Source organism: Hibiscus syriacus, unplaced genomic scaffold (genome assembly GCF_006381635.1).
Source record: "Hibiscus syriacus cultivar Baekdansim isolate YM2019G1 unplaced genomic scaffold, ASM638163v2 tig00110674_pilon, whole genome shotgun sequence".
NCBI lineage: Eukaryota > Viridiplantae > Streptophyta > Magnoliopsida > Malvales > Malvaceae > Hibiscus > Hibiscus syriacus.
This window is the reverse complement of record NW_024062819.1, coordinates 326,361-341,301: the sequence shown is the minus strand read 5'-3', so window position 1 is coordinate 341,301 and position 14,941 is coordinate 326,361. Positions and strand designations below refer to the sequence as shown.

Sequence of the window (14,941 nt, the reverse complement as noted above, 5' to 3'; positions counted from 1 at the left end):
AAAATGTACTAACAGCAGTGTAACGGCGTCAAACGACCGGTTACGTCGGGGACCATATTGCAATCGGACTAAATGTTAGAGGACTGTATTGCAAGATTTAGAAGTTGGGAGACCTAAGTGAAAGCTTTAGAAAAGTTCAGTGATCATTACTATACTTTATCCTAAAATATAAACGATGGATACCAAACATTTTTGTAATTTCTGTCAAATTCAAACCAAAATGCTTTAAGAAAAGCAAAAATAAGTACTATATATTTTCCTTCCTCTTATATATATGAGTCACGTGTGGTTGGCCAATGTTGTTCTTCATCCTCTCTTCGTAAAAACTATTGGATTCGGACGACCTAATGTTAGCGATCACTTATTAATTTACTTCTCTTTCTGTAAGTTGTGAACATCTTCTTCGCCTTCATACAAGATAAAAGGCTGGCAGGGTTCAAAACGACAGCGTTTAGAGTGTTTGGAGGAAGAGGAGGAAAGAGGAAGATCAAAATCAGCAAGAAAAAGAGCAGAGTTAAAGAAGGATTCATGGATTGGTGGAATAAGATGGTTTTCCCTCTTCGTCGGTTTTGGGTTGCCGTTTCTACCCCTCTTAAACCTCCCCAAAACGGTGCGTTTTCACATCTTTCATAAACCGAGTTAATGAACACTTTTCAACGTTCTTCTGGTATTTGTTCCAGTTTCTTAAAGGAACGTTATGATTTATGGTAGAAGATGGAATTCTAACCTCTTTTTTTTTTCTCCATTTTTTCTTTTGGCATAATACCAAAGTAACTTCACAAAGTATATCATTTTTCCAAACAGTTGACTAAACTATTTTTTGACGCATCCAGATATCTAATGTTACAAACGTTACTTATGTAAGTGTCCGAACTGTTAAAAACATTAATTTTTTCGTTAAATGACACGTGTCACATTCGAATAAATTTAAAATTAAAAAAATATATATATATATATATATATATATATATATATATATATATATATATATATATATATATATATATTTTAAAAAGAAAACACAAATTTTTAAAGAAATCAAAAACTTTGAAAACCTTTATTTTAACATCTAAACCTACGTCGGCAACTATTTTTTGCATCGAAGAAGTTCCACTCAACCTCTTCTCTTCTTGCTGACCAAAATTCCTATAAAATTATGACCGATTACGATGAATTGATGTTTTATACTCTACGAACACTAGGTTGAAAATCGCAATCCCACGCGCTTTCGACTACCAATCGACGTCAACTATGGGGTATGACTAGGAGGATGGCGGAGGCTATGTCAGCGGCAGTTGTTGTGGTTAGAAAGGGCGGAGACGGTGGGTTAAAGTTAGGATTTGAGATTTTAGGGATTTAAGAGCTATTTTATAATTTAAGAGAAATTATGGTTTTTTTATAAATATAATAATTTTAAAAAAAAATAAGTTTTAAAATCATCATATTATGACACATATTACTTAAAGATGAAAATTAACGTCGTTGATAGCCCAGACACCTAAATAGGTAACATTTGTAACGTTAGATACCTGGATGAATCAAAAAATAATTTAGGCAACTATTTAGGAAAAACCGTATAATCTAGACACTTATTTTGGTATTAAGCATTTTTTTACCCAATCCTATTTTCAATTTTAAACTAATAATAAAGTATTTTATTTTTAATATAATATTTATACTAACAAAGTTCCTCGCCATCTAAATATGTTTAATTATATGTGCTCCCATATGATATAGTAATAATTGAATGTGAAGAATTTCAATGTTTAAAGTAGTGTTATTCTTTTTTATAAGTTCTAGGTTTGAACTATAAATATTATCTTATAATTACGATATATTATTTTAAAAGTTATATATAAATTGAACTAAATTTAATTAGTCTAGTTTATACAAATTAAAATCAAGGAAACAAAATTTTAGAAGATCCCACTAGTATTTTGCTATGCCCAATATCCAATTTTTATGTATAAAAGGAAAACCCTCTTTGATTTTTATATATAACTTCCATTACTCTATTTCATCGGTTATATTTATAATGGCAAGAAAGAAAAGGAAATAAAAACATGTCCAGATTTTCACTGATGTGTTTTAATATGCTGAAACCCAAACGGATAGTGTGGACCACGAAGCCATAGCTTGATGGTCCATGCATTCAAAAGGGTGGGATCAACATCTTTTTCAGTGCATCTTTGTTGCCTTAATTGTGGCCTGAAAACAACAAACGTATCACTTTTCTTCCTTTATTCAACCACAAAGTTTAGTGCTCAATCTTGACCAAATCACAACAATGGACCACTTTACTCAAGATCATCACAATTAATGCTGAACATGACTTCCAAAACCCAAAAGAGAAAAACAAAAAGAATCCATTGCTTTTTTTTTTTGCTAATAATTCCATAATAATTGATGCAGGTAGAGGGCTCTTAAAGCTACATGATGATATACAAACTTGTGGATACCAAGATGTGCAAGTGATGTCGGAGATGCTCAGGAGATCCGAGGCCGCTAACAATCACAAGCGAAAACGAAGACCCTTCTGGCGAGTTTTTGTATGGTCTTCGAACAACAACAATGCTTCATCCACATTCACGTCGGCAAATCATGCTTAATTTCGACGTTCGTTTATCTATCGAGACACTTTTTGTACGATATACTAAATAGTAATTTGACTTCTATTCTATGAAAGAATAATAGAGAATAATCAATCAAAACATCCAAAGAAACTGATCTGCAAAATTACCATACCCTATATGAAAATTTTAGGCACAGAGACAGTTTGCAATCAAATGGCTTGGCTGGAGCACGATATGTGGAGCCAGTCGAAGGAGGCTGAATTGGATTTCGAGATTTAAACTGTACAAGGGATATGTTGAAGAGAAAAAAACCAGTGTTCAACCAGTAAAAGTTACTCTACGCGGGTCGAGATGTCCACTGCAGTAACTTGAAGGAACAACCGAGATCTCCTGCCTTCCTTTCCACTCTTCACCGGGTTTCAAGGTGATGGGGTTCTCCACACAAGCAGCCTCTACGCAAAGCATTTGCTTATACTCCTCGTCGCCAAAATCAGCCATTGCCTTCGCTTTCTTGTCCCAGGGATTCCACACAACTGAAATATAGATATAGGAAACAATATATTTTACAAGCTGTGGTCGAAAACAATAATTTACATGCTTATCCATCAAACGTTTTACAACATGTCAGCGTTCTAATTAGCATGGAAGCGTATAGAGATAACAAACTTACCAGCATCAGGAAGTCCATCCTTTCGCAGCACAAATGTTCGCTTCCTTTCATGATCCAGGATGGCAATTTTTGTTGGTGTACTGAGGAATATTTTATCCACCTTTTTCATCAAGGACAATAAATACAAGTTAGAATTGAAAGACGGGGAAATATAAGCCTGCTTTAAGAAAAATTGACACTAACTTCTGACTCGAACGTTATTGCATCCCCTTGTTCAGTGAACCGCTCCCTGTTGTGCAGATTATCCAAATAATCCAGTGTCTCTAGTCCTTCTACTCGCACTTCACTAAATAAAAGTAAATACAAAATGAATTGTACAGAACAAAGAACAAGTCATAGGAAAATATTTATGATATACATGTTATTAAAAGGTAAAATAACTTTTTTAAACCTGATATCGGTGACAAAAAAATATGTGTGATAGGCAAATGTAAATGTAAACGACTTTCCATCAGTGTTTGTATTTCGGATGCGGGATGTCAACAACAAATCACCTGCAGGAGTCAGTGCTACCCTCAACCGAAGCTCAAACCTGCACAGAATTGCATATCCCTTAATTCACATGATATAACTCCAGGATCCATCTCACATGCATAGGTTATGCCACATAACGACAATCAATTTATCTGTAAGCAGGGGGGACTTGAACTTAGTGGGCGAACTTGAATTTATAAAATTTCAGGGAGTGAAAACAGATTTTAACAGAAAATTCATAAAAAAAATATAAAATATATAGTAATTTTAATTTTTCAGCGGCGCATCTGTCCCTACCCGCCCCTTGTCCATCCCTGTTCGTAAGAGAACATCTATGATTGATTTTAAAACTAGATATGGGTTAGCTACAAAACAGCACACAACCTGATGCCATAGAATACAAAAGCTGGAATAAAGATATAAAATCTGGTCCAGACAGAAGACAATTTTTCTTAAAAGGGTCACTGAAACCAAGATGTCAATCTAGGAACTGTATTAACTATTAAATAAAACAAAGTTCATATAGAGCAATGAACCTGTGAGGCCAAATCTTCAACTCTTCTTCAGAGTGCCTAAGAATTAAGTCGACGAAGGCCCTGGTAGAAGAATGCGTTGAACATGGTGGGGGATCAGGATCAACACTCCATAGTCGATTTCTTGCAAATCCATGTTTCTCAAGAGAATCAATATTCCCAAACTGCATGGTTCAAGAATAAAATTTGAAACAAAGAAATAAAAATGAGGGGGGGGGGGAGAGAGAGTTTAGAAGCACATACTTGAGGAAAACAGATTGGTATACCTCCACGGATAGCCTTAGGTGGCTGAAAAATAGCCTGCAGAAAGAACACACGCTTTAATAGAAAAGACAATTACAAATAGTTTGTAGATCCATTCAAGTTGCTGTACTTTTTCCCATATAAAAATCAGCATGCATCGATCATTTCAATTACAATTATTTTGTACTTAAAAAAAATAGAATCCTTGCCTGTATCAAAAGGTAAGTAAACATATACAGTTGGCATTTTAATACTCCCCTCAAAATATCTAACTCTTTATTTATTTATTAACTATTTTTTTAGCACCGACCTCCTCAAAAAGAAGCAGCATTAAGTATCAACCAAACACCTAAAAATACTATATAAGTTGCAAATAGTTGCCTAGGTAGGAGTAAATGATAACTCACTACTACCGCCAATGTGATAAAATTTATTAAATGAATCATTGCTCGTTCAGTCAAATACTATATCTAATGATGAAGCGTAGATCACTAATGGCAGGAGAAGTGGTAACTGCAATTCATTTAAATTATTATGCTAAATAATTTCTAAGAACAATAATTCTAAAACAGGTACCTTATTACTGAGGAAAAGCAACTCTTCCCTTTTGTCATTCTTCCAAGATGTGACTTGGCCTCCAAAGAGATACACCTGTTTAAGGAAAACAAAGCAGGATGAATACAAGAAATCGTTAAATATTGCACATCAAGTTTGGTTTTAAGAATCATTCCGACTATTTTGTTCAATTGATTCATGCATTTTTTTATAATTGAGTTCAAACAGTTTAGCTTCATTTCTCTTCTTTTCAATACAAAAGACAAACCTATTTACTACTGCAACAAAAGAATGAACCGTTCTTTACTCAAAACTCAATGCAAACTTAATGAATAAACATAAAATTTATTAATCAAGGCTAAATCATCATAGTTTAGTTTCATTATACAGGCACCTATATCGTCGCAATTCGCAAGATCCATATCTATAAAAGGAATAATTAAACGAACAAATCACGTAAAAAAACAAAGTTACTTCTTGCAATGCAGTTAACATTTCGACACAGATTTCGACATTGCAGACTAAATTCACAAAACAAACAATTTCTTTCGAAAATAAAGGAAAGCAGAGACAATAATGACCGGATAACGAAATGCAAGCGAAAGATCGTGGAACAGAGAAAAAGAGATAATGAAACGGCAAAAAAAAAACCTCAGCAGAGTAACCGCGAATCTCCCTCAAGATGACTTTATCGAGGCCATGGATGCCTTTACAATGCTCGACATACACGTTCTCTGATGCCATTGATGCCTTCGAGATATTGAATCGATCTTTCAAAGAAATATAAAAAAGAAAAGGAAAAACAGAGCGAGAGCGAGAAGTGGAGCATTATTGTGGATTTTCGGAGGGTCGACTAATTAAGGCAATTTTTATAGCAGATAGTTATGACAATTTATCATATTTTTAACAAGTTTATATTGTTAAAGAAAGTAAATTACACCGTTTCACACTGTACTAAACTCTCTCTCCTATTTTCCTAACCTAACTTTCAATTTATCTATTTTGCTCACTAAACTTTACAAATTGAATCATTTTGCTCACTCTGTTTTCTCTCTAACGGATGATGATGTGTCTTTTTTATTATTTAATATAAAATAATTAAAAATAAAATAAAAATAGAAGGTGGTTGGATGTCACTGTCGACCATCGTCTACAATCGTAGAGGGTGGCCTTTTGGTCCCAAAATAGGATAGGTGGTTGCGTCTCGACGTCGTGAATTCAAATCCGAACTCCACAAATTTGAGATTGAGAGTGAGGAAACTGAAACGTTTCAGTCCAAATTCACAGGTTTTGGGACATTTTCGGTGAAACAACCACTCGATTCAGACTCAATGGGTCGAGACGAACCGACCCATCCCATTTTGGGATCGAACGACTGTCATCTACAGAGGTCGACGGGCTGTATGAAAATGACGTGGTGACTAGCAGAGAGAAAATGGAGAGGAGAAGGAAAAAGGGTAAATTGTACCATAAGTCATTAAACTTTACTCTCTCATATTTACTCACCAAAACGATGTCGTTTTAGAGTATATTTGAGTTTTTCAAAACGGTGTCATTTTGATTCTTGTGCCACGTCATAACGTCGTTAAAAACTTAACGGCATAATGAGCAAAATGATTTAATCTGTAAAATTCAGTGAGCAAAATAGAAAAATTGAAAGTAGGGAGAGGAAAATAGGAGAGATAGTATAGTACAGTGAGGAACAGTGTAATTTATTCTTTTAAAAACGATTTATTCATGATTTGACCCATAAATTATACTAGTTTTCATTATAGTACCTACTTTTTTATTTTACTATTATACCTAAATTATTATAGATTGTTATTTGATACATTTAACGCACATTAAAATCTACTTGTTGATAAAAATCTTCACCGTAATAAATAATTATTTAATTATTTTCATCTCATTTTACCTTTAAAATTAGTGTCATTCAATAAAAATATGTCGATATTTAAAAAATAAATTATGATATAAAGAATAATAATTTAGGTATTAAAATTGAAAAAATATTAAAGTGAGGATATGAATAAAATTAAAACATCAAATCATAAATTAAACTTAATTATTCTAAATATAATTTCAAAAAATATTCTAAATATTAAGATAAACTATATACCATTGAATTTGAATTTTAGATAATGTATAATTTATATTACTTAATTTTTAATTTCTTCAATTATATCAATAAACTTAGTTTTGACTTCAATTATGTCAATGGATCGTTAAAATTCAAATGGTGTGATGACACAAACAAAATGACATTATTTTAGTGAAGTTACTGATTATTAAAATGACGTCGTTTTAGATATTAAACTTTAGTGGTGAATCAATTTGTCTCTAAAATTTTAAACAATTCACTTGTTGACACTATATTTTTCCTACAATTATCGACAACCAATTACCACCTATTATAGATCGTATTTTATAATAAGATCAATACTACAACCATCGTATTTACTCCTCTTTTTCTCTTATATTAATTTTTCACTGTATCAATTCAAAATAAAATAAAAAAAACCCATTATTTTTGGTAGTTTAAAAACTTTTGTAGAGAAAACAGTTTGGGAAATCGATTAATATTTGATTTTCATATAGTGTATATTTTTATGCGCGCAATGTGACTAAACCAGGTGATAATAAATTATTATAAAACTTTAAAATTAAATCAAATTTATTTATTTATTTTATAATGTATCATATTTTAATAACTAATGGCATATAAAATTGTATATTATTAGTATATTAAATATTCATTTTTTAGTTATGAATTAAATAAATTAATCAATATATTTTCGTATTAAACTCTATCAATAATTGTTTTTTAGTGCATATAAGTGAACCTTTTTTATTCTGAATTAGAAAAAATTATTAGATGGACCCGGTTCACCATGTCATCCGTGGCCCAAACTAATAAGGTCAAAAAAATAGAGTTAGTAGTTATTTAGAAGTTACCTTTTGAGATAATAGGACCACGTATATTACGTAATAAGACATATTTATCTAATAATTTCTTCCTGAATTGAGATTTGTAGAGTCGAACAATATTAATGATTGGCCAATGCATTTTTTCTTCGCTTCGCCACTCGAATTATCGAAACACTCAAAGATTGAAAAAATCTCATCATGGTAAATGAGTACAACCCAAAAATTAAAATCCAAAAGCAAAAGGAAAAAGAAAACTAATCATCAAATCATGTTAAACAAAAACCGAGCCGTAGTGAGAAACACAATGATGGAGGCAAGATAATTCCCAGAACTTATAAGTGCAGGTGCAGCAGACTTAGTAGGAGCTGGAGCTTCAACTGCGGCCGCAGTAGCCGGAGGTGGTGGTGTACCGCCCGATGGTTTAGGCGTGGATGCTGCTACTGGAGGTGGCACGTTGTCTTCTTGGTCACTAGAAGGCGGTATTACTGGGGCCTCTGTTGGTGGTGAAGCAACCGGTGGGGGTGTAGTCGAGTTCGATTCGGGCGGTGACGGGCTGTCAGTTGGTGGATTGACTGATGTAGAATTGGATGGAGGTGGTGCATTGATTGATGTGGTCTTGGGAGGTGGTGGTGATGCTGGTGCATTGATTGATATAGTCTTGGATGGAGATGGTGCATTGTTGCTTGGTTTAGTTTTAGTAGTCGGGGACGGAGGCGATGCTTTTCTTGTTTTATTGTTAGATTGTCTCGATGGAGTCCAGACCGGGACTGGGGCCGGGGCAGGGGACTTCTTCGCTTGAGTACTCGGTGTTGGATCCGGTGCCGGTGCTAAGACTTTCCTAGGAGGGGAAGCCTTGGGAGCGGCAGAGGGAGGTTGCTGCGACGGAGCGGAAGACGGGCCGCTAAGCGTTATAATACCAGCGATTTGTAATACAGAAATGCTATGGGGTTGCGATTCGACGGTGCCGAGCAATTTGATATCCATGTTAGGATTTGCACCAGAGGGTCTGAAAGTAATTGCACCGCCGTCATTGTTGACGGTCAATGTAGATCCTTGGTAAAGCGTGGGGAGGACCGTCCTAGACGTCAAGCTTCTGAGACTCGTTTCGTCGTAGTAATCGAGTACCACATGGAAGCTCAGGATTTGCCTGACATCGTTCTCCGCTTGGTAATTGAAGGACCTCAATTGATCGTTGGCGATGACGAGGACCGTCACGGCTTTCTGATTGTTGATTTGGCTCGCCAATCCGGTTCCAGTTAGATGGGAATTGAACGTGCTGAACTGGGAGAATCGACTGAGGATCTCGGTGATGTTGAATGCGTGTGTTGTCGATAGCAATACGAAGAGAATCGAGAAGAAGAAGATTAACGAGGTCGACATTTGATTCTACTTTATTAAAATGTAAGAAACTTTATTTGTTATTTTGTATTGTTTTTATTTGTAATGTGCTGTGAGAACTGTTGCATCAAACAATGGATTTTATAGCAAAAAGTGGGTTCAAAGTGAAAGACACTATTTATTTGAACGTAGGGTTTTGATTTAGTTTCGGCCAAATAAAGGGGATCTCTCTCTAGTCAGATAAGACCATGAGATCTTTTCTTCGAGCTCTATATTACTACTACATGTGGCTTTCTCTTCTATTATCATGGGATACTTAATTCTTTTTTAAAGAAAATTATATTTATATTTAAGGTTAACCTATGTGTTAGATGTAAGGTCATCATTTTAGACCAAAACACACAACACCCATTGTCACTAACCTCCCACTTTCAAGCCACTTTAAAAGCCCTTAGTTGTTTTGTCTATTAACAATGTACCCTCTCTCATGCACAGGTTTGTACTACTCGACATTTATGGAAAGGAACGGCGAAACTGTGATTAAATGATTGTATATATTTTTTTAACAAATCTTAAAAAAAATCATATCAAAGAAGAAGCTAAACAATTATATTATATATAATATATTTTTTTATTAAAAGTGAGTCAAAATACTAACAATATACGGTGAAATAATATGGGATGTAAAGAGAGAATGAATCACTAATTTTACGGAAGTTAAAGGAGTGTGCTCGGTCCTTGGTGCAGAACTATGGGATGTATGTACGAGGGAATGCATATTTCTTGAGAATTAAGGACACGCAACTTTATTATTGAAATAGATAGCAAGGAGGCAATAACATTGTGTGTTAACAGCCAATTGAAGAAAGAATCTTCCTCCATAATACCACACATTATGGCTCTGTCACTGAGAGTGGAAATTGATGTTTCAATTTTTACCGAGAGAATGTACTTTAATGGCCAATGGGATAACCAAACTTGCCTGAAAGCTACCATATGGAATTCATGAATTTCATAGACCACCTGCTGAAATAGAAACAATCCTATATGGAGAGCAACTAGCTCGGAGGAATGGCGAGAACGCTGAAAGAGATAATTTGCTGCATGAAAGACGAGGGGTACACAGAGGATCACCTAGATGAGAGTTCAATTACTAGTTTATATCATTCATATTAAAAAAAAGTATGACCAACATGACGAAAGGACATCAAACTAACTCCCTAATGCCACATTATATTGTTTTGATCTGACGAAGGTTGACAGTCGAGTGGCTAATTTATTACAAAAATGATAATATTAGTGATTTTTTTTTGTTATTTTTGAAACTTTGATACTAAAAATAGAAAATTACTCATAATTTGGTGACTTGTTTGTGTGGTTTACCCTAATAATAATAAGGGTAAATTATACATTTAGTACTTAAACTATCAGTTTTGATCCGTTTTAGTGTATGAACTTTTAATTTTTCAATATCATACCTAACATTTAATTTTTATTACATTTTAATATCTCGCCGTTAAAAAACGACACTACATTTTAATACATTTAGTGATTTATGTAACCCTTAACGTACACGATTATAAATTAATAAAATTTCCTTTCAAAAAGGTAATAATAATAATAATAAAATCGACAATGAATGAAGTAGATGAAAGCCGTTGAAAACGAGAAAATACAGGGTTTGAATGGGCAAAGAGCGTGATTGAATAGGGTAGGGACATCATGCACGCGGTTTGGTTTTGCAGGAAAACGACGCCATGGGAGAAGAAAAACATATTGATTTGGTGTTTTCTCTTTGCATTTTTCATAATTGGCTGCACTGTTTGTGTTTCCTACGATCGGAGTGGATATGAACGAATCTCTTCCAATTATATGCAAACTAAACGTGCAAATTCTAAACGTTAGGTCAACTAATCGAATTCGTCCTTTTTAAAAAGTTACATGTTGTTCGTAGATCGATGTGTAAAGAAATATTTAATGTTAAGAGGAAATTATATCATTATTTATTAAAGTGTAGGTTAATAGTAAGTTTAATATTAAATTTAAAATACTTTTATTTTAACATCAAACTTTAAATCGTGTACTGTGGTACACAAACTCATCAACTCATTTTCTTCTTATATGTCTTATAAAGATTAATCCAAATCTAGAAAATGAAGGTTAAACATGTACACAATAAGTTCCATCACGGACGCAAGATTTAATGTTAGGAGAATAATTTAAACTTATAAAATTTCAGGAGACAAATAAAATTTTAGGGAGGAGGCAAAAACATATTTTCAATAGAAAATACATAGAAAAATATAAAATATATGATAATTTTAGATTTTTAGGAGATGATTGCCCCTACCCGTCCTGCCTAGGTCGATCCCTTAGAATAACCTATGTTAACCTCCCAAAGATATTTTTTTCTTTTTCTTCTTCATAGAAAGCCACTAGTTTTATTAAAAATAGAAAATATCTAAAATTACAATGAAAATTTACAAGTATAACGTAGACATAAAAAATTATAATTATGATATTTTTTTATAACTATTGACACAAAAATTAGCCACCTATATCACACAATGAGCAATTATAAGTAAAAGGTTAAAAAACCTAACCAAAAAGTTCGAAAAAAATAAAAATATGAACAAATCTGACTGAATCGAAAAACGAACTACAAAAGGAGATGAAACTACTAAAGGCCATCGACAAATCACAAATCAGATTCAAGCAACATGGAATAACTATTCACGAACGCAAAACATGTATCCAAATCAATTCGAGAGTCCAAAGCAAGAAAGATCATCATGATAACAAATAAGCGTCATCTTGATCAGTCGTGGTGATGTCAAATCCAACCCTGAGAAAAAATAGAAATGAAAACAACGACAAAAAATCGAAAATTACCAAAAGGCAGAGAAAAACGTATCACAAAGACAGAGATAAACATGACATAAAACGGATAATATGTCATAAAGACATAATTATTCTTATTAAAAAAACTAAAAAAAAAATCCACGAGCGAAAACCAGCATCAAAATCGACGTCGGCGTTAGTTAAATAAAATTGAAGAAAAAAATTGGATTGAACAATAAAATTTGCAAAGTTATAAAGAAGAAAAAAAAGGAAGAAAGATGAGGAGAAATAAGCCGCTAGGATTTTTCGAAAGATCTAAATATATATGAAATATTTTTTTAAAATTAAATAATAATTATTGCGGTATTGGACTCGATCTAAATATATTATTTTGGGTTCAATATAATTCATGTTTTAAAGAGAGAAGAAGAAAAAACTAGGATTGTGTTTTCAAAGGCTAGGGTCAAATATATCATATGTGTAACGTGTAGCACGCGTTTGGGGATAATTATTTATGAGCCACCCATATTAAATTTGGAAAAAAATCCTTCTTATCTTTTGTTTTTTTCTTAACCTATGATAATTATAAAGTAGTATATGTTCTAAATACTTTTAACTATTTGACAATAAATGCTCAATCATTCTGATGTAATTACAAGTGTTTGAACACATGACCTCTAGAAACAATAACGATTCATTTAATCACTGAAGTAAGTTGATTCGTGTTTCTATCTATTTGATCAGAAATGCATGAAAATAATTATTATGACATTAATTAGTAGTGTGTGTTTAGTTTATATTGTTTCCGATTAAACTAAGGTGATTATAAAGTATTACTTTAAATACTCTCACTATTTGACAATAAACAATCAATCACCCTGCTGCAGTCGGTGTTTAAACTTATGATCTCTAGGAAGAACAATGATTCATTTAATTACTTAGATAAGTTAGTTCGTGAAGAATGACATACTTTATTTTATTTTTTTAATTTGATTCTTTTTTAATTAATCTAGGATAAATACAAAACAATATATATTTAAATATAACTCTTAACCTTTTAACATTAAATGTTTACACCTCTTACATCTATAACGTGTGAACTCAAATTCTCAAGTTATAACAAAAATTATTTTATCTTCGTGCTTAATGAGACTCAACACGCAAACTTTTAAGAAAACAAATATTAAAATCGAAATATTGCAATTCAATTAATGTTTTCAAATCGGTGCAAAGACAAACTCTTGTATCCTATCAATTTACTTGACCTCAAACTCATCCCATGCAATAAATATTTAAAAAAATTATTAAAAAAAAAGTAAGCTGGTTGCCATCGTTGTCTTTGTAATTACTATATATTTAATATTTTCTCATCAATCAAAGTCTTCCATTAATGAGTTTCGTCGTAAGTAGCAAAATAAAACCAAACTCTTTTATAATTTTCCTGCCCAAACGACATTCGCATTAAATGCGGGATGGATCGGTAACAGCGGCTGACACGTGGCAAATCAGTTTTACACATGGAGTCTGCCGTCGGTGAACTATCGGACACTCCGGTTGATGAAGTGTGATGGTGACGTGGACACGAAGTTTCAAAAGCAACATTAAATTGCTTGATGTTGAGACTTTTGAATCTAAATTGGCGCTTCACGTAATTTTGATATATAATAGGATGTTTAATAAATATATGTGTTTTAGTATATTTAGTGCTTACAAAAAAAATAAGTATTCAAATTATATTGATTTTATGAATAAATATATATAATATTTTTGACTTATTTTAGGTGTTTAGGTCGTCAATAATGTTAATTTTTTCTGTTAACCAACACGTGTTACAATATAGTAATTTTGAAATTTATTTTTTAAAAAATATTAAAATATTATTATATTTATTACAAAAAACTAAGTTCTCTTTAATTATAAAAAAACTCTAAAATCCCTAAATCCTAACATTAACTCACTAGCGTCACCCATTTCAGTCATGATCATAACCGCCGACATAATCCTTGCTATCCTCTTAGACATACGCCGCCGTAGTTGCAGTCGGTTGACTGTCATAATCGCATGAGATTGCAATTTTTATCCTAGAGTTTGCAGGGCATAAAATGTTGACTCATCGTCAATCGGTCACGATTTCATAGGGATTTTTGTTGCTAAGAGAGATGAGGTCGGGTGGAGCTTCGTCGATGACAAAGTGCGACTGCTCGCGTCAGTAGGGAATGTATGTTAAACTCAGTGCTCACCCTTGAATACGAATTTCTTTATGTTAGTGTCAACCTTGAAATTTTATTTGTGTCCAACACATACAAATTTTTCATTATTAATACATATGTTCCCACCTTGAAAAATATTTATGGATCTGCCACGGTTGATGTGGGTTTAGGAGTTGAAATGAAGGTTTTCAAAATTTTGGGTAATTTCAAAACTTTTTATTTTTTTATAAAAAATATATAATTTTAAGTTTTTTAATTTTAAATATATTTTTTAAAATCACCAAATTATGACATATCATTTAACGGAAGAAATTAACACAGTTGATGACTCGGGCAACTAAAGTGATAACGTTTGTAACTTTAGGTATCGGGATGAGTCAAAAAATACTTTAGCCACCTATTCGTGAAAAATAATATAGTTTAGGCACTTATTTTACATTTTAGCCAATATTTAGAGGGTGTTATAGTAAAATAATAATAATCCTCAAAATTTATATATTACATTTATTAACGATCTAAATGATAAAAAATAATTATAATATGTTAAATTTATTAAACGATCTAAATGATAAAAAA

General features: G+C 32.6%; 1 protein-coding gene across 1 annotated transcript; it reads right to left on the bottom strand.

Moving 5' to 3' along the window:
• Window positions 1–2,801: 2,801 nt before the first annotated feature.
• Window positions 2,802–5,863, bottom strand: LOC120137481 (putative glucose-6-phosphate 1-epimerase). The gene is made up of 8 exons (XM_039153214.1): window positions 5,700–5,863; window positions 5,070–5,144; window positions 4,494–4,550; window positions 4,254–4,414; window positions 3,635–3,775; window positions 3,427–3,529; window positions 3,244–3,343; window positions 2,802–3,106 (listed from the first exon to the last, which is right to left on the bottom strand). Exons 1-8 carry the CDS (start codon window positions 5,790–5,792, stop codon window positions 2,892–2,894), a joined length of 945 nt encoding a protein of 314 aa, XP_039009145.1. The 5' UTR covers window positions 5,793–5,863; the 3' UTR covers window positions 2,802–2,891.
• Window positions 5,864–14,941: the final 9,078 nt, after the last annotated feature.

Coding starts and splice junctions, on each gene's coding strand:
- LOC120137481 (XM_039153214.1), bottom strand. CDS start 5,792: ATGGCATCAGAGAACGTGTATGTCGAGCATTGTAAAGGCATCCATGGC. Junction 5,145..5,699: donor TTCGCGGTTACTCTGCTGAG/GTTTTTTTTTTG, acceptor TTCCTTAAACAG/GTGTATCTCTTTGGAGGCCA. Junction 4,415..4,493: donor TACCAATCTGTTTTCCTCAA/GTATGTGCTTCT, acceptor TGAACCATGCAG/TTTGGGAATATTGATTCTCT.